Here is a 27,147-nt window from a genome sequence, read left to right on the forward strand (position 1 = left end):
CCTCTCTTAGAGCCCTACCTCCAAGGGAAAACCCAGCCCTATCCTCGGCATGATTCCTCAGAGTGCCCAGGTCTGGCTGGGGTCCATTGAAATGTCAGCCAGACAGAATTCTGTCCAGTAGGGGGGTCTGTTCATCCTAAAACTCATTCTTTATTTGCTTGCTCCAGTTTCCAAAAAGATTCCCTTAAACTAATATTTTGAGCTTTGGTAAATAGAATCATGTTTGTGCCATTCCTAATTTTCTAGGTCTGATCTCCACTCAGCCTTCAATTTTGTGGCAAGGAGCCCTACTGTTTTAATCCCTTGTAGTGTGTACCCAGCACTGTCCTAGGTGTACTGGGAGGTAGGAGGGTAGCAGATTGCACCCACTATTTGTCTAGTTGAAATGGCCAGACAGAGCTCATAAAGCTTCTAGGTTACCAGTATCAGGCACTAATTAAGTACTCATTGATATGACCCCAATGGCTCTCATTTTGCCAGGAGTTCCCAGAGAAGCAGGAGCTACATCGGAATATGCTGGGACTCTTGGGGAACGTGGCAGAGGTGAAGGAGCTACGGCCCCAGCTGATGACTTCCCAATTCATCAGTGTCTTCAGGTTGGTACTTCTCTCCTTTCCCTTTTTGCCTTGGCTGCCAGGATGCTCAGAGCTCTAGTCAGTGCTCAGTTGCAGCAACTGCCCTTAGCCTAGATTTCTGTTAGAAATGTTGCCTTCACTCTATAATGCAGTTTCTTATTCTTTCAACCCTCCATAAATGGTCCTCTTGTAGCTATATCTTAAGTGACCTCAAATCCCCTTTAGAAGTCATCTGGGGAATTCCTCGTTGTCCAGTGGTTAGGACTCCGTGCTTTCACTGTCAGGGCCTGGGTTCCATCCCTGGTTGGGGAACTAAGATCCCACAAGCCATGGCCAAAAAACAAATGAAAACACAATTCATCTGGACATGGATAATAAGAGATAAAGAAATCGATAGTACCTCTGGCGTCTGGTCTGTGAGCTGGGATCCAGCAGCTGGTATCTGAAGAGGGACTTGGGGATCAGGACTCCATTTTTCTCTCTTCTTGGCAGCAACCTGCTGGAAAGCAAGGCCGATGGGATTGAGGTTTCCTACAATGCCTGCGGCGTCCTCTCCCACATCATGTTTGATGGGCCTGAGGCCTGGGGCATCTGTGAACCCCAGCGGGAGGAAGTGGAGGAGCGCATGTGGGCAGCTATCCAGAGCTGGGACATCAACTCACGGAGAAACATCAACTACAGGTGCGGAGCGGGTAGGGGCGGGTGCGGATGTGGGGTAAGTGCTGGGACAGGACGCTCCTGCTCAACGGGGTCTGATGAGAGCTGCCTGCCCTTCTCCTAGTCCTCTGTCGGGTCTTACTAACCGAGGTGTAGTCCATGTAGAACACAGCACGTGAAGGCGCACATCTCACCTCTACAGCTTGGTGCCTGTTTCCCCACATCAACACCTGTGTGTACCCAGAGCCTATCGTCTACAAACATTTGATACGTGTTCAGCTGTGTGTGTGGGCAGGGGGGGGAGAAAATACAGACATACAACAGGAAACAAAACGGAAACCATTAATTCCCTAAAAGAGCATTCCCCTAACATTCTGGCATCTCCCCTTCCAGCAGTTTTCTGTGCATAGATTTAATTACCTCCAGCCCAGCTGGCATCACGTCTCACTATCTCATGACTGGATTTCCAGCCGCAGCTATGGGTCTCCCTCATCGTTTTATGACTGAGTCACTTTCTGTGTGCATCTGGGCCGTCACATACTGATTGATATTGAAGTTGAAAACCCATGCTGGGAGGAACAGGCTTTTGCTCGTGGCTTTGCCAACATTCCAACTCCTGTCATTTCCGAGGAGAGATGAAGTGGAATCACTGGCCCGGGGCAGGGGTGGAGGTTGCACATACGTTTTTCAGGCTTTTGGACCATGACTCCAGATGGCCCGTAGAAGGCCATTATGGAAAGTGCAGGCACAATCTCTTCTGCTTCCCAGGGTCCTTCGCAGCCCCCCATCCCTCAGACTGGGGCTGTCCTCCCTGCCGTGGTCCCAAGTTTCTGCACCACCTGCTCTGTGTTCCTCCTCCCTCCCTCATGCTCATGACCCCTCTCACAAGGGAGCTCCCTTTGTGGAGCCTGAAATGGGCTGAAGGACCGGATGCCCCCATATCCCCTCCATCCTACTGGCCTGCTCATCGTTTGTGCACAGGACCTTCAGCCAGGAAAAACCCTCAGCGGGAGACAATGCACTCCCCCAATGCTCGGCATCAAAGGTGACCTTGAGGGAGTTCCCTGGTGGATCAAAAGTGACCTTGAGGGAGTTCCCTGGTGGCCTCATGGTTAGTTAGGATTCTGGGCCTTTACTGCAGTAGCCCGGGTTCAATCCCCGGTTGGGGAACTGAGCTCCTGCAAGCTGTGCGGCACAGCCAAAAAAAAAAAAAGGTGACCTTGATTTTTCTTCCTACAGGTCATTTGAGCCAATTCTTCGCCTCCTGCCCCAGGGCATCTCACCTGTCAGCCAGCATTGGGCCACCTGGGCCCTGTACAACTTGGTGTCTGTCTACCGTGAGTACCCACTCGCAGTCTATTCACTCATCAGCTGAAGCAGACTTGCCCTCAGGGAGGTGATGATCGGGTGAGCACTATGAGAGCTGGTGTCGGCGTGTGTGCCTCAGCACCCAGCCCTCCACTTTCCGGCGTTGGTGGGACACCCCACATAATGGCAGGCCCCTCCCAGGTGAGCCAGCCCATCCTGAGAGCCCAGACGGCTTTCTTAATGTTTCCTGCTTCCATGTGAGTGAACAGTCAAGAATCTCCATGCCTTCTATAAGGCAGGGTAAGACCAACCAAAACCAAGAACTAACCCCTGAGGAAACAGACTTCCGAGAGAATAGGAGAGAACTTAAGAAATTGTATTATTTATTTATTTATTTATTGGCTGCATCGTGTCTTCGTTGCTGCACGCGGGCTTTCTCTAGTTACAGTGAGCGGGGGCTACTCTTCGTTGCAGTGCATGGGCTTCTCATTGTGATGGCTTCTCTTGTTGCAGAACAAGGGCTCTAGGCACTCGGGCTTCAGTAGTTGTGGCACGTGGGCTCAGTAGTAGTGGTGCACGGGCTTAGTTGCTCTGTGGCATGTGGGATCTTCCTGGACCAGGGCTCGAACCTGTGTCCCCTGCATTAGCAGGCAGATTCTTAACCACTGCACCACCAGGGAAGTCCCAGGAGAGAACTTTAAAACAGCTCTCACTCATTTCCTCAAAGAGACACCTGCCTTCCCTTAGAAGAGCCTGAACTGTTCTCTGCTCAGTGGCTTTGGGGAGAGGAAAAAGAGGGTGCAACACTAAGAGATTTTGATGGCAGACCAGGTTTGAGCCCTAGTTCTCTCCTTTACTGGTTATGTAATCTCATGCAGGTTATTTAGCCTCTGTGGGCCTCGGTTTTCTCCTCTGTAAAATGGGGATATTAACACCTCATAAGATTGATGTGAAAAGAGAACCAGAGGAAAGTTCTGAGCCCTGGTGCCTGGATGCTACTCAGCCCTGTTACTGGCAGAGTGGATAGGAGTGCAGGCCCTGGGCGAAGACTGCCTCTGTTACTTTGAGCAGGTTTCTTTCTTTCTTTCGTTCTTTCTTTTTTTTTTTTTTTTTTTTTGAGCAGGTTTCTCAACCTGTGTCTCAATTGCCTCATCTTTAAAATGGGATGATAATAGTACTTTCCACACAGGATTGCTGTGAAATAAGACGTGTAAAGTGTTTAGAAGAGTGCTTCGCACATACCAGCTGGTCAACAAGCATTAGCCAATTTTTAATTATTCCTTGAGGTTAGTCTTACTAAAATGTAGCACCTTACCTCAAAGAGGCAGCATAGCACAGAGAAAGCCCTGAGCCGGGACTCCCTCAGACAAACCTCTAGAGTGACTTCAAGTGGATTACTTCATCTCCCTGAACCTCAGCTCTTTCATCATTAAATGGAGATGATAAAAATAGCTCCTACTGTATAGAGCTGCTGGAGGGCCACTGAAATGCCCGTGTTCTCCGTGGAGTGTATAGCCCTGGGATACCAACCCCCAGAATGTTCTTTGTTGGAGTGAACCATGAAGCCACCCCATAGGTAGGCCTGCTGGTTCCATCCTGGCTGGAGGTATTTAGCAAAAGAACAAATAAATACAGGCTCCTGGATCTGTGGGATCAGGATACCCAAGCGCAGCGCTTCGGAAGCTCTATTTTTACAGAAACTTCTCAGAGAATAGAAGGTGCTGGTTTGGGTGACATCTGGGGGGAAAATGCCACTGTGGGGCAAAGAAGGGAAGAGGCTTTTCCAGGGGATTCACCCTCACTTCCCCCAGGTGGCCTCAGGAACTTGGGCCCCGGGGCTGGGCACACATGGCTCATGGTGGGCTGCAGCCGTGCTCTCACTCGGGGCCACGTCTTCATCCCCCTTCTGGGAGGGCAGTCCTCGCAACAAGGGTGGGTTTCTGGGCAGCAGGCTGATAGAAATCCCCCCCGCCCCCCAGTCACCTGCTGTCTGCCCCTACCCCACAGCGGACAAGTACTGCCCTCTGCTGATCAAAGAAGGTGGGATGCCTCTCCTGAGGGACATGATCAAGACGGCGACCGCGCGGCAGGAGACCAAGGAGATGGCCCGGTGAGAGACTGGCAGACTTTCTGCTCGGAGCCTAGACTTGGGGGAGCGAGGCACACAGCTGGGCCCCCTCGTGGTTAGGAATGGCTGAAATTCCCGGGGACAACTTGGAGCTGAGTGTGGAGGCGGGACAGCATACTGATGTCCAGCTGGGGCCTCCCTGCGTGTCATGTTGGCCACAGTGTGGCCGGAAACTGGATGATCAAGCTCTGAACGGAGCATCTTGCCCTCATTTGTAAGCTTGGTTTTCTTTTATTCCCAGCAAGTCCCATCCTCTCATCCCTGGGCATTAGCAAGTCAGGTCAGAGTCTGTCATTATTTTTGGCCAAAGACATTCCAGCTAAAGAGAGGACAGAGTAGAGTAAAACACATTCTAGGGATCAGGCAGAATGCATATGAGGTTCTGAACGGGAAGGTCCTGGACATGTAGAGCCGTCAGGCCTTCCGCTGCCGTGTGGTTCCACTACATGGCAGTGGGTCTAAAATACCATCTACCGTCATCTCACACCCATCGGTGCACAAGAGAGACTCTCAGAGATGCTGCGTGTCACAATTAGCAGTAACGACCTTGCTTTCTCCAGGATCCATTTTAGAAGAGAACGGAGTTAAGTTTACCTCAGTTCTAAGCACAGTGTAGAATAAAGAGTATTGAGGCGGGGTGGGGGGGGCTGGAGCCCAGAGGCTCCTCAGATGACGATTCACTGCCTGATTCTGCAGTTATTCTTGGCAAAAGGCACTGCTTAAACGTTTAACTGACAGATCTGTCTGAGTTTGGGAATGGTAAAATGAGTGCTTCTCCAGTCTCCCTAAAGATTCACCTAAAAGCATTGTTAAAAAACGTGCAGCCCCACCCTCGATTTTCTTTTCCAGTGGGTCTGGGCGGTGAGTCTTGGAATACACATTGTCAACAGGGCTCCCAGGAGGGTTGAGAAGCACTGGGTAAGACTGACCCGTAACCTACCCCAGTCACTTTGAACATCTCTGTAAGACCTGAGATGTGTACCTGAGCTGGTCAGCCTGATGGCAGGGTGCTTAGGAGAAATCCCTCAGCCCGTTCACGAGTCCTGTCCCACCCCAGGCATCCCTGACTTCCTAAAAGGCATTGTGGCACCTCTTTAGCCCATGGAGGCTGTAGTGAACACATACACACACACACACACTCCTGCCACCAACCCGAAGGCTTAGTGTAAATGGGAAGGCTGTGCAGGGTTCAGGGTGACACCTGACAGCAGTTCCCAAGGGCCAGACTAGAGGGGGAGAGAGACTGGAGATCTGAGCATGAGGGGTGGTTCCCAAATGCCGCACTGGGACCTGGCTGCTGCAGGGTGTTGGGCCCTGGTATTTGTGCAAGCACAGCTGCCCCAGCCCCACCCAGCCCTGCCACTGGATCACAATCTCTGGGCAAATCTGACGTGCCGGCAGTTTGGGGACCACCAGTAGACTTTGGGGAAGAGAAAGGACCAGGAAAAAGTGAAGAGGGAAGATGTTGCTGAAAAAAAGAGCGAAGGTTTTGGAGATCAGGCCTGAGCTGATTCAGGGAAGCCCCTAACCACAGATGCCCTGGTGTTGAGAGGTGGGAAAGGGGGCTTGGGGAGGTAGGAGGGGAGCACAGGGCTGATGGTGTTCATGGCCAAAAGTACCATTTCCTGGGTACCCCGCACACGCCGGCCACTCTGCCCACCACGTCGTACACTTCATCTCACTCAGCATCAGCATCACGGCTAAGATGTGCTGATAAATCCAGCAGCCTGATCGGCTGGGAGGGGCTGGGCCCACCTCAAGCCAAGCCTGCCCTCCAATCTTCTTTCTCCCGTTGTCTCCAGCAAGGTGATTGAGCACTGCAGTAACTTTAAAGAGGAGAACATGGACACGTCCAGATAGAGGCCTCTGCCCCCATGACCGCCACTGCTCTGGACCGTGAGGCCGGGAGGAAGCGCTCTCAAGCAGCCCAGCTGGCAGATCCCCACCCGGGGAGCCTCCCACTGGATGCAGGGACACAGGGGGACTTTTGCACAATTGACGCTTTTCCTTAACATTAGTGAGATATATATATTATATATATATATATATTATTTTTTTTTGGTTAGGAAGTGTGAAGTTTTGTGTGTATGATTTCTGTACAAAAACAAAAGAAACACTCCCTGAGTCCTTGCAGCTTCCTTGGCCATTCTCAAGCCCCAACTCAAAGCCTTCATCGCTGCCACACTCACTCCTACCCCTGCCAGACTAAATGCCTCTAACCTTGTGAGTGTCCAGCCCTTGCCCTGTAATCTCCAACCTCAGCCTCGCTTCCCGTTAGGAGAGGCAGTGGGCTTTTGATAGCCCACTCCAGCACCCTCACCCACCCACCAAAGCCTGAGAACGCCATCTAGGTTCCTGGGTGCGGCTGATGGGGTTTGGAGATGAAAACGAACCCCACTGGGTCTCCCAGATGCCTTGGTGCTCCCGGCTGTGGGCCTCTGGGGCATGGAAGTGAGCTGTACCTGCCTAGGTCCAGGCAGCCCCAGCCTCAGAGCGCCCTCAAGGAGCAGGGCTCACAGCGGCTCTGCCGCCCTCTGGCCGGGCCTGCCTGAGGCCACGCTGCTACGGAGGCTGCCTCCTAGTCTCCCACCAGGTCCCAGGCTGTCGAAGGCCCCAGCCCAGGGCTGGTCAGAACTCGGGCAGATTCCACTGCCCCTTCTGCCAAACATATCCGGAACCTGCCCCCTGCCCTGGAAGCCAGCGCCTTCCAGAGCCAGGGGCCTGCTCCCTCACTCCCCACCCCTCATCGGCCCACAGCACCCACGGTGCCCTGGCACCCCACCAGCAGAACTGAGCCTGCCTCACTCGCCCTGGTGCCCTGCTGCCCAGAGGACCCCACACCTCTCTCACAGGCAGGAGGTCCGCGCGCCAGGCTTTCCCGGCGGCAACAGGCAGACACCTCCAGACCAGCACGTGGCGCGTCCTGCAGTGGCCCGCTCGGCACTCGGAGCCCTTCCCGCGCCCCTCCCGCTCTGCCCCAGGCTTTCCCTCGGAAACCTCCGTGCTGTGTTTCAGAGACGTGTGAGACACAAATGTATCGCCAAATACCTTGTGCTCCTCCCTTGACGTCACTCCGAATTGCTTCTCACAGCACTGACGGCGGTGAGGGGGCCCCTCTGGAACAAGGGGCCGGGGAGCAGAGCTGACTCTGCAGGCAGCCCTTGGGGGTGGCTTTTCTTCCCTCCTCCTCCCCTGGGCCTGTTTTTGGATTCTCCTGGTGTTTCTGCCTCCAGACAGAACAGGCTGGATGAGCAGTCCAGGGGACAGGCACCTGGCCTTTTTCCCCTGCGGTCTTTCCCTCCCAGCCCTGGGAAAGGCCAGCTGCCCGAGTCCCTCAGCTTAGCAGATGGGCCACATCTGCCCCTCCCTTCCATGCTCACGTGGCCTGAGCCAGACCCCGGACAGAGCTCACATTGCATTGCTTTACCACCTGGGGCCTGGGTAAATGTCTGTACTTTGGGATGTCACAGAAATACATTTTTGTGCAAAGTGGAGCAGAGTGTCTTTTTTGGCGGAAGGGATAGGGTCTGGAGAGGGGCCTGGGCTGGCTCGGGCAGTGGGCCTTGAGTGAGGGTGTGTTGGGTTGGTTTGTGTGCCCACCCCAGAGGGTCAACTGCAGACTGGGGACAGGTGGCAGATCGGGCTGTTTTCCCTCTGCAGTCTCTCCACACCCCTGTGCCCAGGCACTGAGGGGACAGCTGGCAACAGACCAACAGGGCCCCTGCCCAGAATGGCTGTCTGATGGTAGAGACAAATGTTAAACACGAGATCATGACCTAGTGTGCGAGGAGCAGGGAGAAAGGAGCACAGAGCAGGCCCCTCCTGTGGGCCAGTGGGAGGGGACAGGACAGACAAGTTAGCTGGGCTACAGCCCTTTAGGGAGAGGGGAGAGCACATGTGCAGATGAGGGACAGCACGACGTCCCGTACAGACAGGGGAGACTTCTTACAAGGGGAGATGTGAGCTGAATCCAACAAAAAGACCGGGCTGCCAGGCCTGGCTGTAGCAGGCCAGGGAAAGGACGCCCTAGACAGAGGGCCCTGCCAGGAGAAGGGCCTTGCGGGGAGAACCATGAAGGAGCCCATATCGCTGCAGCAGAGTGAGGGCTCGAGGGCACCAGCCGGCGGGGATGAAGGAGCCGGGGCCAAACCACGAGCTGACTTGGCTTTGCCCAGGACGGTCCTGGCTTACACCTGTTGTCCTAGTATAACTATCAGCAGTGCCTTCCAGGTCCCGAAGTACTACTGAGGCTGCACCCAGTGGGGGAGAGCCCTTCCCCAAAGAACAATCAGGGCACTGGCCCCAGATCAAGTGGAACCATTCCCACACATGCCAGGTGGGTGTGTCCCCAGCACCCAGTGACAGAGGTTCTCTCCTAGACCAAACTGTAGCCAGGCTCCAAGCGCTCTTCTCCGCTAGGCCTTAATCTTGGCCTATAAAAACTACAGACTCAGGACTTCCCTGCTGATCCAGTGGTTAAGACTCGCCTCCAAATGCAGGGGACGCAGGTTCAATCCCTGTTCTGGGAGCTAAGATCCCACATGCCTCAGGGTCAAAAAAACAAAACATAAAACAGAAGCAATATTGTAACAAATTCAATAAAGACTTTAAAAATGGTCCACGTTAGGACTTCCCTGGTGGCTGCAGTGGTTAAGAATCTGCCTGCCAATGCAGGGAACACGGGTTCGATCCCTGATCCAGGAAGATCCCATGTGCCGCAGAGCAACTAAGCCTATTACTGAGCCCATGTGCTGCAACTACTGAAGCCCAAGCACCTAGAGCTCATGCTCCACAACAAGAGAAGCCACCGCAGTGAGGAAGCCCATGCACCACAATGAAGAGTAGCCCCTGCTTGCCGCAACTAGAGAGAAAGCCCATGTGTAGCAACGAAGACCCAATGCAGCCAATAAATAATCAATTTTAAGAAAAGTCCACAGTAAAAAAAACCCAAAACACTACGGATTCCTCAGCACAAGTGATTTCGTCCACTCTTCTCTGACATTAAAAGACTTAAACCCTAACACAGTCATCTCAAGGATGACCCTAGCCCCCCTTAAAGTGCTTGCCTGAGAAAGCTCCAGGCTGCCAAAAGAATTTACTGGCTGTTTTAACCAACACCTGATAACAGGCCCCTGACCACCCTTTCTTAGAGCATTAACTAAAAAGGGCTTACAATTGTGAATGCTTCCTCTGTCCCTTTGAGGTGTATCTGTAACTTCTATAACTCAGGAGCGTCTTTCTCAAGGACCTGAAAGCTATCCCTTTAAAATGTAATCATCAGGAAGGATCAGGCCTCTGTCTCCCAGTCTCTGTGGGAGGATAGAAGCCTAATTTCAATTATTGCCAGCTAGCAGACACAGCTGGCCTAATCAGCATTTACCCTGACCCACTCTTTGTATCAATAATTTTTCACTTCCCTGAGTCTCTTCAAGCCCCTCCCCTTCCCCATTTCTGCTCCCTCATTGTCCCTTTAAAAAACCCAGACACCTCTGTACAAATCAAAGTTGCATCCAGTTCATGTTGGATCCTCTTCCCTACTGCAATAGTATATTACTGATTAAAATCTGTCCTCACAACTTTAACTAGTGTCCGACTTTATTTATCTTTGACACCAGCATAGTGGCTGACTCATGGAAGCTTCAGGATTATTTAAGTTGATAATGTAGTAGGTAGATGTCCCCACTCAGCACACTAAGTCATGCAGCCATTGTAGTAATTAAGACGGAGTTGCAAGTGACAGACACTCAGCTCAAACACTTACCCAAACACTTAGTGAAAGGTAGGAGGAATGTCACTGATGAATGCAACTGGGAAGCTAGCATTAAGATCGGCTTCAGGCACAGCTGGATTGGGGGGCCCAGACAATGTTGTTAAGACTGTCTCTCACTCCCTCCTTCAGTGCTGGTTAACTCTATGTCTCTTTGTAGTTGGCCTCCGTCTCTCCTGCCAGAGTCTCTCTCCACATAGCATAAAGCTGGCCGCCAATTGCCATTATATCCTATTATGCTTGAGATCCAAAAGAATGCCCCTTTCTCTCTCAGCATCTATACAGTACTCTCATGAAATGATTCTGATTGGCCTTGCCAAGTCATATGCCCACCACTTAGGACCAATCACTGGGGATAATGAGATGGGGACCATGTCTGGCCTTCCAGTCACATGCCCGCACTCTGTCTCCCACCACTCTGTGGAGTGAGGGACACAGTTCCTCCAGAACCACACAGGATGGGGCAGAGTCAGTTCCCCAACAGAAAAGGGGATGTTGAGCTGACAAAAACAGCAAATGTCAGAAGACTACTCTGTAGAGCCGCAAGGGCGCCCATCTGATGGAGGAAGGTGGATGTTGGTATCAGTGGGAGGAACAGGAGGAAAGACAGGGCTGAATGGAGAAGGCCCTGCGGACACAGTGAAGGAGTGTAAGCAGTGAATGATGAGGTTTCATCGTAGAATAGCCTGAAGCCCTGGGTTGGGCAAGTCAGGAGGGTGTAGGCGCTGGCTTAGAGCTGGGGAGACAGAGTCCTGTGCTAGACACTCTATTTCCATTATTTAGTTCTCCAGCCACCTCAGGAGGGGGGTACTGTTATCGTCTCCACTATATTGACAGAAAACAAAGCTCGGAGTGGTTCAGTAACTTGCCCAAGCTCATACAGGTAGGAAGGGACAGCGCTGGGATCTGTGACTCTGACCCAAGTTGGGCCCCTCATAGCCAGAATCTGCACCACGTACCTCCACTCTGCTCTCATCCCACCTGCAATACCTGAAAATGAATAGGAGGAGGTAAGGGTATCACCACGGAGCAACCTTGGGAGAGTCCTGTCCCCCTCGAGGCCTCAGGCATCACATCCTCGAACCAGGCACAATTCTGCAAGCTGCAGTCGCAACACCTGGATCTTTGAAGCGTCCAGGAAGCTGCACGCATGCGTAAGACTGTGGCCCTGAGGCTGGTGGTGGAAGCCCAGTGTGGCTGGGTCGAGCGAGACTCGCGACTGCTCCCCGGCTTTCGAAAGTTACCTGGCTGGTGGGGGTGGGGCTGGGGGAGTTACCGGCTGCGCGCGCGCCGGCCCCGCCCTCAGCCTTTTCAGGCACCTGTTGGCTCGAGGGCCTACTCGGCCGCAGCTGCCGTCCAATAGACAGCCTCCCTGACCCAATCCGGCTCCGCCCACAGCCCGCATCCTCCAATCCTCGGGTGGCCGCGGGCCCTCTCCCTCGGAGGGCCCGCCCCTCTGAGCGCTTCTTCCGGGTGGGGCCCCGGGCGGAGGCGATGGCGCCCTGGGCGCTCCTCAGCCCTGGGGTCCTGGTGCGGACCGGGCACACCGTGCTGACCTGGGGGATCACGCTGGTGCTCTTCCTGCATGATACCGGTGAGCCGGACCCCGCGCGACCCCGGACCCACCCGATTCCGCGGGGTTCCCTAGATGTTTGGGTCTCACTGAGTCTCTTGCCAAAGCCCAGGAGATCCTGGGATTCACCCTATTTCCTCCAGCTCCTGAGGCCCCCTCCCCATCTCTCATTCCAAGAGCCACCTGCTTTCCGCCTACCACCCAGCTGATCCCTAATTAATCCCAGAATCTTCCTGATTGCTGCCAGATACCCTGTCTGTCTCAGGATCCACCCGGTGCCCACCAGATCTGACGACCGACTCGAGCCCCAATCTCCCCTGATCCTGGGACCCGCCCGACCCTTCCCAGGAATTGACTCCCAAGATTCCAAGGATCAACTAGATGAAGGACTGGCATCCCGCCCAGCCCCGTGGCCTCTAGCTGCCCAAGTCCAGGCTCCCCACCCTCAGGCAAGAGAACACCGCAGAGGGGAGCAGCCTGTCCCTCATGTCCTCATCCTTGATTCTCGCTCTGGTAGCATTCATTCATCCCATCGACCCCCTTCCACCCTTCCCCCTCTTCACCTGCCACAGGCCACCTCCAGCACAAGTTTTCACCCTCCCTCACTACCACCACCACAGCTGACACCCGTCCTTCCTTGCTCCAGCCTAAGCCCCCGGACCGGGGCATTCTCACTTTCCTCCCAAGACGTCACGTCTCCTCCACTGCCTTTGCCCCTTAGCCTAAAAACCGGCTGTCTCCCCATCGGAAAAAAAACCCCCAATGCAACACTCCTTCCTCCTCCGCTCCCTTTTAAAGTCAAGGGGCACCAGAGTCGTCTACTCTCTGCTATCTGGCTGTCTCCTGCCCCTCCCTCCTCAGCCCCCTGCCCCCCAGAAACCTTCAGTCACCTCCATGGACTGGACCCTTCCTGGCCTGGGCTCCTGTACTGTCCCTCTGCAGCATCCCAGCCTGCGGGCCCCGCCCTCCTCTAGTTCTGTCTCTTGAGCATCTCGGACCTGCCCAGCCTCTCCCATTCTCAGAGCCAGACCCCTCAGACCCCTCTTCCCTCTCCCCTACATCCAGCCAAGTCTGGCCCCATCAGCCCCCTTACCCCACTCTGTCCATCCCGTCTGCTCCACCCTTCCTTCCAGTGCCCTTGTCCAGACATGCTCCTCTCCGTGTCCTGGATAGGCCTCCCCTCTGATCCACCTTTACTCCAGCAGTAAAAGGGCTTTCAGAAACATAGCTGACCCTATATCCTTCCATGGTTCCCTATTGCCCTCCAGGGAGTGTAGATGAACTGCTTCTTCTTCTTCTTTTTTTTTTTTTTTTTTCCTGCTGGACCTGAACTTCTTCCTCCTGAACACTATGCAGTGGCCACACCTGACCATTCATCAGACTCCATCTCCAGGCCTTCCCTTAGCCAGGGACACACTGCCCAGCTGCAGCTAACCCCTCCCCTTCACCCTCCTATTCTACTGCCCCAGCCTCACTCTCCCCCTCTGGCCTCTCCAGCACTGCGGCAGTGGGAAGAGCAGGGGGAGCTGCTCCTGCCCCTCACCTTCCTGCTCCTGGTGCTGGGCTCCCTGCTGCTTTACCTGGCTGTGTCACTCATGGACCCGGGATACGTGAATGTCCTGCCCCAGCCCCAGGTAACCAGGGGCCCAAACACCTCCTCCCTCCAACAGGGAACTCAAGGCCCCAGTCACAGTCTCATGCTGGACTTTGCTGAGGCCTTTCCTAGGGAATCCCAGGGAATCGTCTTGCCAGATGTAGAGCCCCATGCTACAATGCTACAATGAGGAAATTGCCAAGGCCCAGAGAGGGGAAGTAACTGGCAAAGGTCACACAGCAATCCAGGGCACTCTGCCCCACTCTACCACCTTTACACATGGGATGGGCCCCAAAATGTGCACACCCAGAGCTAAGCTGGCTCCCAAGGGAGCTACCCACCAGTGTCCTCTGCCTCCCAAGGGAACCCCATCTCATACTCTGTCCCCCCATTTTCAGGAGGAGGCCAAGGAAGAGCAGACAGCCATGGTTCCTCAGGCCATCCCCGTGCGGCGCTGCAGATACTGCATGGTGCTGGTGGGTGATGCAGGGACATCCGTGGCAGGGGGCGGGCAAGGTTGAAACTCCTGGACCTCATCCCTCCTCCAGGAAGGCCTCCCAGATGCCAGCCCTGACCTCCTGCCCTCATTGTCGGGCCCAGAGGGGAGCTGGTGTTGAGGCCTGACTCCCTCTGTGCCCACAGCAACCCCTGCGGGCCCGGCACTGCCGTGAGTGCCGTCGCTGTGTCCGCCGCTACGACCACCACTGCCCCTGGATGGAGAACTGCGTGGGGGAGCGCAACCACCCGCTCTTCGTGGCCTACCTGGTGCTGCAGCTGGTGGTGCTTCTGTGGGGCCTGTACCTGGCATGGTGGGTTCCCCCAGCGCCCTGGGTGTAGGGGAGGGCAGGCAGCAGGCACCTACCGGGTGTGCAGAGAGCCAGGCTCCCTCTGCAGGAGCCTTAGACCTTCTCCTGAATGGCTGACCCACCTGGGCTCCCTGGGGCAGCCCGCCGCCCCCTCTTCTGCACCCCACCCCCCCAGCTCTAAGTTCTTGTCCCTCTCCGTCCCTGCAGGTCTGGCCTCCGCTTCTTCCAGCCCTGGGGGCTCTGGCTGCGGTCCAGTGGGCTCCTGTTCGCCACCTTCCTGCTGCTGTCACTCTTCTCCCTAGTGGCCAGCCTGCTCTTAGCCTCACACCTCTACCTGGTGGCCAACAACACCACCACCTGGGAGTTCATCTCCTCACACCGCATTGCCTACCTCCGCCAGCGCCCCGGCAACCCCTTCGACCGCGGCCTAACCCGCAACCTGGCCCACTTCTTCTGCGGATGGCCCTCAGGGTCCTGGGAGACCCTCTGGGCCGAGGAGGAGGAGGAGGAGGAAGGCAGCAGCCAGGCTGTTTAGGGTCGCTGGAGTCCGGGCCACCATCTTGTGCCTAAAAACCAGAGGGGCTGCACCCAGGGGGCTGGGGCTGCACCCAGGGGGCTGGCCCTCCAAGGGCCTGGGGCTCCTCACTCCTGCCCACGCGTCCCAGGCCTCAGAGTGGAGTGGGCGGGCAGAGCCCTGCCTCGGTGGGCAGCTCTGCCCTCCAAAGGCAGAAAAGGAGGACGAGGACCCATGGGGGGGCTCAGACACAAAGGACCTGGGCTTCGGAGACCTCTACCCGCCCCCCAAGCCAGACTGCTTCCAGTGCACAGTTTTATAAATTTAATCATCCATAATGCAAGTCAAGTATTAAAAAAAAAAAACCAACCACTCCTTGCCGTGCCACCCTTTCTGGTCCAGGTCTCGCAGGGGGCAGGGGACAGGTGGTCAGGAGAAGGGGGCGGGCGGCACTCTGCCCGGTGACTGAGCGAAGCCCGTGACAGCAGCCCGTGGCTGCCACCTTGAGTCCCAAGGGCTCATCAATACCAGGGCGCCCAGGTGGGCAGACAGGTGGGCAGGCCGAGGCTCTAACCGCCTGCGGGGGCACGGGGTGGAGAGGCCGGGAGGCCCTCAGGGCGCCAGGAACCTCTCAGACACAAAGTCGAAGTCCCGGAAGGCGGCCTGTTGGCGGGCGGTGAGGGGGCTGCGGGGGTCGGGCGGGGTCAGAGCGGGCGGCAGCCCCGTGAACTCGCCCTCGAAGTAGCGCAGGTCGGTGGGGCCGCAGAGGGCGGGCACGAAGGGGGGCCGGACGGCACGGGCGAGCAGGGCCTGCCAGTCGGTGGTCTGGGGGCGAGGGCAGAGGTGCTTCAGACGACGGGAACGGGAGCCCCGTGGGCCCTCGACGTCCCCACTGTGCCAGGCGCGGGGACCACGGCGGCCCTGGCCACTCACCCTGAAGAAAGGCTGTGTCTTGATCTCCTCGGCATCCCGCTCGCCCGCCCCCAGGCGCTCCTCGGGGCACTTCTGGAGGAGCTGGGGGAGAGGACAGGTGCTCACTCAGGGTGCTCGGCCCCAGGCACTGCCCTCCTCCCCCTCCCCAGCCTCTCGGCTAGGGAGACCCCCGCCCCAAGAGCCGCAAGCCGCTGTCCGGCCCAGCCCTGGACCCTGCGGCGATCACCTTCTGAATGAGCTCGAGCCCTTGCACCGACAGAAAGCGGGGGTATGGGGCTTCCGCGTTGACAATGCAGTCGAACACCTCCTCCTCAGTGTCTCCTGGAAACGGACACTGCGGGGATGGGGGCTCAGCAGGGCTCATGGGCCACCCCCACCCCCACCCCACCCGACCTGGAGGCCCCAGCAGCCCCCCGCCCAGGGCTCACCTCGCCCACCAGCATCTCGTAGAGCAGCACGCCCAGCCCCCACCAGTCCACCGCCCGCGTGTAGGCCTCCTGGGTCAGCACCTCCGGGGCCAGGAACTCCGGGGTGCCACAGAAGGTGCTCGTCCGGTCCCCAAAGCCGATCCCTGCAAACCAACATCCACACTGATGCCGGCATGGTGGGTCATCCACAAGAACCTCTGCAGTTGTAAGAATCAACCGCGGGGGCTTCCCTGGTGGCGCAGTGGTTAAGAATCCGCCTGCCAATGCAGGGGACACGGGTTCGAGCCCTGGTCTGGAAAGATCCCACATGCTGTGGAGCAACTAAGCCCGTGCGCCACAACGACTGAGGCTGCGCTCTAGAGCCCTGTGCCACAGCTACTGAGCCCACGTGCTGCAACTACCGAAGCCCTCGCGCCTAGAGCCTGTGCTCCACAACAAGAGAAGCCACGGCACTAAGCCCGCACACCACAACAAACAGTAGCCCCACTCGCCACAACCAGAGAAAGGCCGCGTGCAGCAATGAAGACCCAAGGCAGCCAAAAAAAAAACCAACCACCAAGCCTTATGACCCCACGTACTGATCCCCGGGCCAAGCCCTAACCCCGTAGCCTTGGAGATGGGAACGGTTTTCACGCCCCCTGACGGATGAGGAATCGAGCCTCAGCCAAGCCTGTGTGCCAGGGTCCCACAGAAAGCAGAACCCAGTGCCCTCTGCCAGCCCAGGCTCTCCCTCTGGCCCAGGGCAAGGGGCTCTTTCAGAGCTTTTAGGGCTGGGAAGGATGAGCCGATGTGTCCAGCTGGTCCCTGGAATGAGGGCTGGGAGGCAGATTTCCTTGGAGCTGCTACTTGCCCACCACCCTGCCGGCCTGGGCTGCGTGAGCATGGCTGGAGGACACGGGATCCTGGACGGGACACACTCACCTTCCTTACAGAGCCCAAAGTCTGCGATCTTCAGGAAACCCTGGGCATCCAGCAGAAGGTTATCCAACTTAAGGTCTCTGAGGGCAAGGTGGGGCGCATCAAAGGGGCTGAGAAGCTCTGAGGCCCAGGGAACAGCCGTCCCACCTACCCTAGAGCAGCCCAGGAGGAGGGCAGCATCTGCCCCCTCGCCCACTCCCCCAGCACCTGGGGGGCAAGTTACCTGTAAATGATCTTCTGCTCGTGTAAGAACTGCAGCCCCAGGACCACACAGGCCAGATAGAACCTGGAGGGGTGGTGCAGGGGGAAGTTCAGGCCCAGGGCAGGGAGGCACCAAGATGGCCATGGCCTGCGAACCCCAGATGTACTGGGCAGAATCAGATGTGGGTGAGAGACTGGGAGGAACCTCATGTGTGGCGGGGGCGGGGCTCCTCCAGATAACAGCCTGCCCTTCCTGGGATCCTAGATTGTGCCAGGGATGACACCGAGTGTCCTCATGCCTATGCTGGCCTCCTCCCAGCAGCCCACCGTGGATACCCTCCATCATGCCTATTTTTCAAATGAGGATCTGAGACTCTGGGCAAATGACCCACCCAGGGTCACACAGCTGGTGGCAGAGCTGATACGTGAACCCGGGCTCCAGAGCCCACACTCTGCTGGGCAAGAAGTAACAACTCCAGCTGGCAGTCACTTACAGCTCCCCAGTTCCTGTGCTCCGCAATTTCTAAATGTTATGGTCATCAATGCAACAAGCTTATGAAATAGTTGTTATTAGCCCAATTCACAGCTACACAAACTGAGGTCTGAGGTCACAAGTGCTGTGAGGGTTGATAACCAGGATTTGAAACAAGGCATCCCCGCCTCCATGCTCTTCTGCTGATGGGCACCCTGGAGGAAGCAAGATGAAGGGGTCGCCAGGTACAGGGAATCAGGGAAGGCTCGCTGGAAGAGACAGACAGGAGCGATGGGAACCCACCGGGCCTGGGGCTCAGGGAAGACGTCCTCGTGGATCTGCATCATGAGGTCGCCACCGGGCGCAAACTCAGTCACGAAGCAGGCGTGGCTGGAGGTCTGGAAGCAGGCAAGGAGGGAGAGCAGGAAGGGGTGCCCCGTGCGGCCCACAGCCTCCAGGATTCGCTTCTCGCAGTACAGGCTGCAAGAGGAGGGTGTGGGCTTTAGAGGGAAGGAGGGAACCCACAAGGGAATGAAAACCTCCCCTGCTTGTGCCCTGTCACCCACGCAACACCCCTGGGTCACTGGCTCTTAAGTCAAAGTGCCAGGCAGGTAGAGGGGATGGTTCATACGCAACAGGGGCGACCTTTTTTTTTTTTTTTTTTTTCTTGACTGCACCACATGGCATGAGGGTCTTAGTTCCCCAACCAGGGATGGAACAAGCACCCCTGCAGTGGAAGTGCAGAGTCTCAACCACTGGACCACCAGGGAAGTCCCCCACATAGGTCTTGAATCTGTACAACCACCTTGTTCCCATTTCACAGATGAGGTGCAGAGAAGAGGGGACCAGGGGCACACAGTTAACAAGTACAATTGCTAAAAAGAGAGCCCAGGCCTGGCTGGCCCCACAGGGTCACCTCTTATGAGCCCCAGTAGCATTCAGCTGCCTTCTGGGGCCACCAGCCCAGGCCTGCCATCCTGGGTACCCTCCAGGTGCTCCGGTGCTGGGAGCCCCCCGGCCTCAGCACACACCTCTCTATCTCATCCCGGCTCAGCACCTCCTGCTTCTTCAGCGCTTTGACGGCACAGTACTGCCCTGTCCCCTTGAACTGGACCAGGAGCACCTGGGGACCGGAGAGAGGTTAGGCTCCAGGTGGGTAGCACAGGAGTCTACTTCCCCCCTCCCTGCCCCACAGACCCCCGAGTCCCCCTCGCTAACATGCTGGGGTCTGCCCACCCCCTCCACCGCACCTCCTCAGTCCACTACCTTCCCGAAGTGGCCCCGGCCCAGCACGGCCAAGCAGCGGAAGTCCTGAAGCCGGGGGGGTTTCCTGCAAGAGAGAGGGTACAGGAAGCCCCTGGGACGAGGGCTGGGGCTCCACCAAGAGCTGCTCCAAGCCCGCCCCATGCTTGGTCCTGGGCTGTCCCCACCTGTGGGGCGGGAGGGGCAGGGGCTGGAGAGCCTCGGTGGGGGCACCTGGGACTGCAGTTTCCTGGGGTCTGGCAGGCAGGCTGAGCTCAGTAATGTGGGTTCAGCCAGTGAGAACCTGAGAGCAAGCCAAGGACCCCGGGGTGATGTGTGAATGTCTGACACGCAAACTCCCGGGTGGACAAAAATCTCAAACTCCAAGGTAAGCCTGCCAGGGGTACCTGGTGGCTGAGGCTGGCAGAGACGGCTCGAGTCGAGTCCTGGGCTCCATGTGGGGGCGTTTGGTGCGCTGTGAGGGCAGAGGGGTCAGGGCAGAGCGGGGCTTCCTTTCCTCTGTCCCTCCAGCCCTGCCGCCCCCACCCAGGCAGCCCCCAGGGTGACCAGCCCTGCTGCCCCTCACCGGCATCTCCTCAGGGGTCGGCTCCTGGGGCAGGTAGAGGCGCGGGGGCTTGGGTGGGGGTTGGATCTCTTCTCGCAAGGGGGTCTTCTTGGGTGGGAAGTTACTGTGGGGGGGAAGCAGACACATGACCGAGCACAGGCAGATGGAATAGCGGGGAGTTGGAGCGGGGAGTGGACACACAGCCGTGCGAGACAGATAGACGGGTCAGAGGGAGAGCGACAGGGACAGGCGCCGTCTGCATCTGGAGAGAGGGGACTCCTCCGCAGACAAGCAGGCAGCCTGGGGCGAGGCTCCTCACCTGGGCGAGGCAGGGTCAGCCGCCCCCCGGGGTGTGGCTGGGGTCTGGGAGCACCCTTTCGGGGGGCTGAGGGTGCTCGGGGAGCTGCAGGGGGGCAGCAGACTCATGACCAAGCGCCCCCAGGCCGCCATGCTGAGGTTCATCTGGGAAGCCCTCAGGAAGTCCTGACCTGGGGCAAAAGGGGGCTCAGTCCTGGGGTCTCCTGAGGGCCCCAGCCCTACTCCCTACTCGCCAGCCTTCTCCACGCCACACCTCTGCGTTTCGAGAAAATGCGTTTCTGCCTCTGCAGGCGGGGCCTCCTCTCAATGACAGGGTCACAGAAGGTCACCTGCAGGGGGCAGGGGGCAGGGCTGAAGACCAGTCCCCTCCCACCCCACCTGCCACGGGCACCTGCTCAGCCTCCAGGCTCCCAGCCTGAGCCCAGGTCAACAGATGCAATAGCCAGAAGGACTCAGAGAGATGGATTCAACATCCTCATTGGTACCAGTGCGGAAACTGAGGCCCAGAGAAGAGAGGGACTGGTCCAGGGTCACATAGGCTGCAGGGCAGTCAGGAAAAGGATGCAGCCGCTGGACTCCCGTGAAGTCCTCAGAAAGGGGCTGGGAACCCTTCCTTCCTGGAGATCTCCTCCCTCTGGACCTCGATTTCCACCCCTATGTGTGGGTGGGGGCACAGTCTGAAAGGCCCTCCTTGCTCTAACGGAGCCAGGGACCCACGAGGTCAGAGGGCAGGGGCCGGTGGGCACCTGGGCGAAGAGCCGGCCCTGTGGCACCAGGCTGAGGGAGAGCTGGTGACAGGCATTGTCCAGGAAGTCCTCCAGCCTCAGGAAGGCCACACCGCAGAGCTGCCGCCAGTCCCGCCAGTGCACCCCAATCTCCAGCTCTCGGGCCTACGAGGGGGAGGCCAGGTTGAGGGGTGGAGCACGGCACCAGCCACTACCTGGCCGGCCTTCCACCCCGTGGCCCACGGTCACCCCTGTCCACACAAGGGCAGCCCTCACCCGCTCCAGGGGGACGACAAAGGTCTGGTCCCAGGACTGCTTGGCCACAGGCCCCCAGCCCGTCTGGCCCACGACACGATTGTCCACCTTCAGCACAGCCAGCACCTCACCTGCAGGGCCAGAGCTGGGGCTCAGGGCAGGCCAGGAGCGGGGTCCATCACTGCTCCCCAGCTCCCCACGCCCCCTACTCACTGGCCAGCTCGCCTCCACCACGCTGCTGCTTGGCTCTGCTCCGAAGCCAGCCCTGGGAGGGGCTCCCGGCCAGCGCGGCCGCTGGGGAACGTCCAGGCACAGCTGTCAGCAGCTGCTCACAGCCCAGGAGGCGGACCTGCAGCGTCCCTGTCGGGGAGCGTAGTGGGGGGCCGTCATTAGGTGCCATCCTCCAATGGACCCCTGGGGCCCCAGGAACGCTACCTTCTCCTGGAGGGAGCTAAACCCAGACCCTGCCCACATTAGGCCTCGGCAACCACCTGCCACCCTCGGGGCCGACCAACTGGTCCTCCTCTCCTGCGCACTCTCTACGTGTTGGAAGAAGCAGGGACACACAGGCAGAAGAGTAGACTCAGACCTCGGCCAGGCTGCATGGGACCACAGTGCATGGTGACACGCTGCCCAGGGCTCAGGGCCTAGAGATAGCACCATGGCAGGGATGAGAGCCTGGGAAGAAGCAGGATGCCTGGCTGCCTGCCCTGTCCCACCTCTCCCCTGGGCCGGTTTCTCCATCTGTACAGCGGAAAGGAGCGCCAGCTCAGCCCCCCCTCCTGCCATGGGTACCAGCATGTTTTGCCAACCGAGCAGATCCATTTTTAGGGTCATTAGAGATTTGTCCCTCAAAGGGTAGAGGAAGCAGTGGGGCTCTAGCAGCTCTTGAGGACATACACTGGGCCTAAGAGCACCATTTAGGGAGTCTGGGCCTAAGGGTTATACTCTGAGAGACCTTATAAACCAAGGCAGTGCCCAGCGTGGGAAGATCATCTTAGGAAGAATGACTGGAGGAATGTGGGTGTTTAGCTGGAAGACAGGATATGGGGTGGCCCCAAGTATCTGAATTTTAGGCCATTTAACAAGCCCTTACCCCCACCTTCCCCAACTTGTCTACTTGGCTAACTCCCATAAGCCCTTCAAGGCCAAGCTCAGACACCACCCCTTCCAGGAAGCATTCCTTGATTCCCCAAGGCCAGGGGAGGGGGCCCTTCCAGCCCCCGTACTTCCCCTTCTCAGTTCCGCTCACAGTGAGATGTGGCCTATCTACGCCGCACCAGCTCTGTGTGGGCAGGGGCTGGGCTCTCTGGTTGGCACCGCGTCCCAGGTGGGAAGCTCAGGCCTTCCAGAGTTAACACTGTCAGATTTGGAGACAGATCCAGCTTGGGAAAAGGAAGAACTTTCTAATAGTCCAAACTGCCCGGGCCTGAGTATCAAGGCCTCCAGGGCTGCGAGCTCCCTAACACTGGCACTTTAAGCACTCTCCTGGTTCCTCACTTCAATCATAGCCTCACTGCTGAGCGCTCTCTGCGCCTGCACGGTCTTGAGCACCTCACACGCAACAACTCACTGAACTTTCGCAGCAACCCTATGAAGTAGGTGCTGTTAGCACCTCCATTTGACAGAGTGATAAACTGAGGTCTGGAGAGGGGCTGTCAGTTGCACAAGGTCACAGAGCTAGGGGATGGTGAAGCCAGGATTGGAAGTCTTCTCTAAAATTCTTCCCCATTGTGTTTCAGGCTCCTCCCTGGAAAGGAAGGAGAGTTCTGAAGGAGGGACTCCCGGGTACCTGTCATGGCGGTGGGCTTCACGAGTGTCCCTGAAGGCTGGGGGCTCCCAGACACAGCAGTCCGTAGCTCCCGGGCCACCCTGCCACGCAGAGGGTGGGCAGGAGGCAGTCCCTCCAGCAGCTGCTCCAAGGCCAGCCGCAGGAGGTCCAGTTTCTGGGAGGACTCCTGGAGCTGCGCCTGAGCCTGCGGAAGGGGTACAGGCAGGGGATACAGGGCCACGGGGTAACGGCAGGGACAGCGGCTCAGGCCACCCGCAGACACCCTGGATGAGGTCTAGACATGAATGTGTCTCCTGTCTGCTCGCTGCCGCCCCCTCATGGCCAGTCCAGGGGTGTCTCCCCCCACTGCAGAGGCTGGTACCACCCAGACAGAAGCACCAGGGGGAGGGGACCACGATCTGACCTCGGCCAGCACCTTGCGGTCCTGCGTTCGCCGGCTACCGAGCAGCTTCACCACGTTCTTGGCACCCTCGGCCACAGCAGTCTCGATGCGTAGCCGGTGCCGCAGCTCCTCGACCAGCAGCTCGGGACCTGGGAGGAGGGGGCTCAGCCCTCAGCCCCATGCCCTGCTCCGCCCTGCCCACCCCCACTTCTCAAAGCCTCACCTGGCTCAGGGGACCCGCTGGCCTCCAGGCTGCTGATTTTCATTCGCAGCAGGGCCACCTTCAGCTGGCTGTCCTGGAGCATCTGCTGGGCAGCTGCCAGAAGCTTTCTCTCCTATGAGGTTGTGACATATGCCCCATCGGGCTGGGACCAGGCCAGAGCTTCCCTGGTCAGACAGGGAACTGGAGCGTGCCTCCCCCATCAGTCCAGGGTTGAAGCTAAGCCTCTCTCGATAGGCCAGATACTACAGTCAAGCGTCCCTTTTTAGACTAGGTCTGGGGCAGAGCTTGCCCCATCAGACCAGACAAGGGAGGGCTAAGGTCAAGCCTCCCTTATGAGATCAGGACAAGCCTCCACACCATGCTGGAAGCTGGGACAGGCGCTGGGCCTTCCCTACCAGACTGGGGACTTGGGCTGGGATTCCCCATTAGACTGGTGTTTTGCCTTCTCTGTTAGACTAGGGGTTCGAGCCATGCCTTTCCCACCAAGTTGAGATTTGGGGCTCTGCCTCCCCCATCAGACTAAGGGTGAGACTGTCTCCCTTACAAAGTCAGTGGCTGGGTTGCACTTCCCTATCAGAATAGCAGCTGGATCACCACCTTCTCTAATAATCTGAGAGCCAAATCTCTTCCCCTCAGATCCCAGGGCCTTACCTTGGGAGTGCCACTGGCGTACGTGTGGGTCATGTTCTCGGCCCCCTGCTTGACCTTCAGTTCTACCTGCAGTTGCCTCTGTAGAGCCTCCAGGTGCCGGGCCCTTGACTGTTCTGCCAGCGGCCGAGGTTCCGAGGCCGCGGGTTCTGTGCACAAAGAGTGGGAGGCACACGAACACCTCACCCAGCGCCGAGAGCCCTGCCTGACCTAGCTCTCTCCTCCCTGCCCCTCCTGAGCAGGGGCTACATGAGGAGGCTCTGAGAGAGGTCAGGGCCAAGGCCAAGTAGCTGGGTCAGCCTGCTGCCTCCTGTCCCCAGGGGCCTGCTCAGACTTCTCCCTCACCAGCCAGGCCAGGCCCGGGGCCGGGCAGCAGGATGCGGGCGTGCAGCTCCCGCAGCTCCCCGTGCAGCTGCTCCAGACGGCGGTTGGAGGACCGCAGCAGCTGCTGCACGTGGCCCAGGTGGCGGCGGTCTGTGGCCACCCGCCGCAGGTTCTCCACACCCTCCTTGATCTTCAGCTCCTTCTGGATGGCCCGGCGGATCGCCTCTTTCTCATCCCCTGGGGGCCGCTGGCCCGCCCCCGGCTGTGGAAAGGCAGAGGCGTCAGGCCCCTCGGTCCCCACCTCCGTGGCCCCAGGTCATCACAGAAGGAGGGGGAGGCAGGCAGGTGTGGACGGCACCCAGGACTGACACACACGGTTTGGGAAGCATCTCTGATCTTAGCGCTAGTATCCCTAAGCCAATGGAAACCCCAAGACTATCCTGCCCATGCTCCTGTCCTCTGCCATTAGAGAGAAGGGTAAGGGGCGGAAATTGTTAATGCCTATTGGTGTTCTGTTCTAAGAGCTGTGCAGATATTAACTTGTTGATCCTGACAGCAACCCCATGAGGTAGGGACAGTTATTATCCCCATTTTACAAATGAGGAAGCTGAGACACAGAAAGGGTAAGTAATTTGCCCAAAGCCACCACAGAGAGGGAGAGGCACCATCTCTTGGGCCCCAGCCTCTCCCTGCCAGCCACACTTAATCAGGCTGCTCTCAGTCTGTGATCCAGTCTAAGGTCTGGGGACCAGAAAAGAGGTTTGGCACTAAGAAGAGCCCTCCCAAGGTCACACAGACAGTGCAGTCTGTGGCCTGAGTAGAAGCCAAGGCTGTTCCCCTGACATTCCAACACCTCAGGTGGCAAAGCAGAGGCACAGAGGGGCTGAGCAGGTCTCCAGGGGCCCACTCCCAGCTCAGCTCCTGGGAGGAAGTAGAAGGCTCTCTCACTACTTCACCTCAAGTGGGAGCAAGAAAGAGGAAAACCTCCTTCCCAGAGGCCATTTCAAACCAACGGGTGCCAAAGCTGACCTCAGCCCAGGGTGACCCATGACGCCCCCACCCCAAGGACTCTCTCAGAGCCTCCACCTTACCTGTCGGCTCTCCATCTCCTGAGCCCAGTGGAAGGGGTGACTACCCCAGCCTCAGGGACCCCCCCACCCCAGGCCTGCGCTGGCCCGCTGGCCCGTCTGTCAGAGGGCAGGGGTGGGGCTCAGGAAATCCTTTGAGGGCCCCAGGCCAGAGGGCCAGAGCCAAAGGCCTGAGCAAACAAAGATCCCATGGAGCTGGGGGCCCGGCACCGGGGTCCTGAGTCACCCAGCAGCCGCTGCTGGGCGGAGGTTAACAGGAAATCGGAAAATGTGTACAAGCCACGGCTGGAACAGGCCGAGGGACCTCCGGAGGAAGAGGGAGGGAGGGGACAGACGCAGCCCTGAAAGTTGCCCAAGGGGTGGGGGCACTCAAGGAGTCTTGTGGAGAACACTTCACCCTTGAGCAGAGCCCATGGTCCAGCCTGCTCCGGGCTGGAATCCTGCCAAGTGCGCACACACCTCTCCCTTTCGGCCCCGCGGCTGGGGCGCTGTCTTGTACACAAACGTCCCCACCCCCGTTAGCTCTGGGCTAGAACTCCACCTCCACCCCACCCCCACCTCCCAATAACAGACACACAGCCTCGTCCCGGTGCCCACACGAACCTACTGCCAGCTCCGGCGGGAAGCCCGCCCCCTGGCCACTTGGGCTGGAGCCCTCTGTGTACCCGCAGGTTCCCGCCCGGGCGCTGGGCTAGGCGCCTCCCCCTGGGGTCCCCACGCCCCGCCTGCCTGTGCGCTCTGGGAAGGACCCCACAACCGCGAGGGATTGGCGCCCTGCGCCTGCCGCACACACCCTTCTCCCGCCCCAGGACCGGTCCCTAGGTGCCTGCACACCCCACCCCCCCAGCCCCCAACTTAGCTTTCCCAGCGGATGCACATCATCAGCCTTAGAGTCCTACCTGGAAGAACAGATCTTAGGAAACTTTGGTGCCTACCCTGGTGGCCCTGACTGCGGATGCAGACGCGCTCATGGGCTGGCCTGACGGGAGGCTCTGCTCTGAGTCACTTGGAGGTGACTTGGGGACGTTTGCGGGGGGCAGGAACGACTCACCCCCAGCGCTCAGGACTGCCCTGCCAAGGTGTAGGGGGGCCCGGGGAGGGGGCCGGGAAGGGACGCGGGGAGGGCCGGGAACGCGGCCGGAGCCCCAGGCGCCCCGCGCGGTGAACTAGGCGCCCCCCACCCCGCCGCCCGCGCGCGCGCAGCCCGTCCCCTCCGCGCGCCGTTCACCTGCCGCGGTGCCCCCTCCTCCATGGCGCCTCTCCGGCCGCTCGGCCCCTCCTCTCGCCCCCTCCGGTTCCGGAAGCCCCGGCCCCTCCGCCAGGGCTGGCAAACTTGAAACTTCCCGGGAAGCGGCGCCGGCGGCGCGGGATCGGGCGCCCCCTCCCGAGGTCCGCTGGCCCTCGCGGGACCTGGGACCAGCGCCGCCTCCCGGCCGCGCGGGATCGAGCCCCGCTCCTGACCCCGGGGCCCCGGCGCCTCCCTGGGCCCAGAGTCCCGCGGGACTTGGAGGCCGCGGCTGCCGCGCGGGGCGACACTGACCCCCGCTCCGGGATCCAGCGGCAGAGAGGGACACTTCCCCGGGCCGGGGTTGACCCGGGTCGCGCGCCCAGAGGGGCGGGCGCGGGTGCGGACAGCGCCGCCTGCCGGCCGCGGGGCAATGCCTGTGTGGCCAGGCCGCCCCGCGCCGGCTCAGCCTCCGCTTCCTCGCAA

General features: G+C 58.6%; 3 protein-coding genes and 1 long non-coding RNA gene across 9 annotated transcripts in view; 2 read left to right on the forward strand and 2 right to left on the reverse strand.

Moving 5' to 3' along the window:
- ZER1 (zyg-11 related cell cycle regulator) overlaps nucleotides 1–8,160 on the forward strand; it is a 30,374-nt gene extending 22,214 nt beyond the window's left edge. For all 4 annotated transcript variants that reach the window (XM_057722454.1, XM_057722455.1, XM_057722453.1 and 1 more), the window contains 5 exons: nucleotides 481–596; nucleotides 1,068–1,256; nucleotides 2,472–2,569; nucleotides 4,548–4,650; nucleotides 6,471–8,160. In XM_057722454.1, the coding sequence (XP_057578437.1) occupies nucleotides 481–596; nucleotides 1,068–1,256; nucleotides 2,472–2,569; nucleotides 4,548–4,650; nucleotides 6,471–6,528 (564 nt within the window). In that variant the 3' untranslated portion in view covers nucleotides 6,529–8,160. The remainder of the gene's footprint in view (nucleotides 1–480; nucleotides 597–1,067; nucleotides 1,257–2,471; nucleotides 2,570–4,547; nucleotides 4,651–6,470) is intronic.
- LOC130845362 (uncharacterized) overlaps nucleotides 1–11,503 on the reverse strand; it is a 28,767-nt gene extending 17,264 nt beyond the window's left edge. Inside the window, exons 1-2 of the long non-coding RNA XR_009051391.1 lie at nucleotides 11,426–11,503; nucleotides 976–1,071 (exon numbers count right to left, since the gene is read on the reverse strand). This is a non-coding gene — a long non-coding RNA (uncharacterized LOC130845362). The remainder of the gene's footprint in view (nucleotides 1–975; nucleotides 1,072–11,425) is intronic.
- A 387-nt stretch (nucleotides 11,504–11,890) lies between these two features.
- On the forward strand, nucleotides 11,891–15,285 carry ZDHHC12 (zinc finger DHHC-type palmitoyltransferase 12). The gene is made up of 5 exons (XM_057720937.1): nucleotides 11,891–12,029; nucleotides 13,506–13,642; nucleotides 14,001–14,078; nucleotides 14,245–14,411; nucleotides 14,616–15,285. The coding sequence occupies exons 1-5, from the start codon at nucleotides 11,930–11,932 to the stop codon at nucleotides 14,941–14,943; spliced, it is 810 nt and encodes a 269-aa protein (XP_057576920.1). The 5' UTR covers nucleotides 11,891–11,929; the 3' UTR covers nucleotides 14,944–15,285.
- On the reverse strand, nucleotides 15,232–26,810 carry PKN3 (protein kinase N3). 3 transcript variants are annotated; one of them, XM_057720934.1, is made up of 22 exons: nucleotides 26,665–26,810; nucleotides 24,370–24,610; nucleotides 24,028–24,173; nucleotides 23,377–23,488; nucleotides 23,175–23,302; nucleotides 22,772–22,955; nucleotides 21,193–21,339; nucleotides 21,001–21,110; nucleotides 20,746–20,889; nucleotides 20,253–20,328; nucleotides 20,001–20,169; nucleotides 19,703–19,805; nucleotides 19,524–19,591; nucleotides 19,141–19,204; nucleotides 18,906–18,997; nucleotides 18,178–18,354; nucleotides 17,425–17,487; nucleotides 17,205–17,281; nucleotides 16,365–16,426; nucleotides 16,082–16,189; nucleotides 15,856–15,936; nucleotides 15,232–15,747 (listed from the first exon to the last, which is right to left on the reverse strand). In XM_057720934.1, the coding sequence occupies exons 1-22, from the start codon at nucleotides 26,686–26,688 to the stop codon at nucleotides 15,535–15,537; spliced, it is 2,589 nt and encodes an 862-aa protein (XP_057576917.1). In that variant the 5' UTR covers nucleotides 26,689–26,810; the 3' UTR covers nucleotides 15,232–15,534. The 3 variants fall into 3 exon arrangements, with proteins under 3 accessions (XP_057576917.1, XP_057576915.1, XP_057576916.1); XM_057720932.1 differs by having other exon boundaries at nucleotides 16,284–16,426; XM_057720933.1 differs by lacking the exon at nucleotides 26,665–26,810 and adding an exon at nucleotides 25,440–25,884 and having other exon boundaries at nucleotides 16,284–16,426.
- Between the last annotated feature and the right edge of the window lie 337 nt (nucleotides 26,811–27,147).

Source organism: Hippopotamus amphibius, chromosome 2 (genome assembly GCF_030028045.1).
Source record: "Hippopotamus amphibius kiboko isolate mHipAmp2 chromosome 2, mHipAmp2.hap2, whole genome shotgun sequence".
In the NCBI taxonomy this organism is placed as follows: Eukaryota; Metazoa; Chordata; class Mammalia; order Artiodactyla; family Hippopotamidae; genus Hippopotamus; species Hippopotamus amphibius.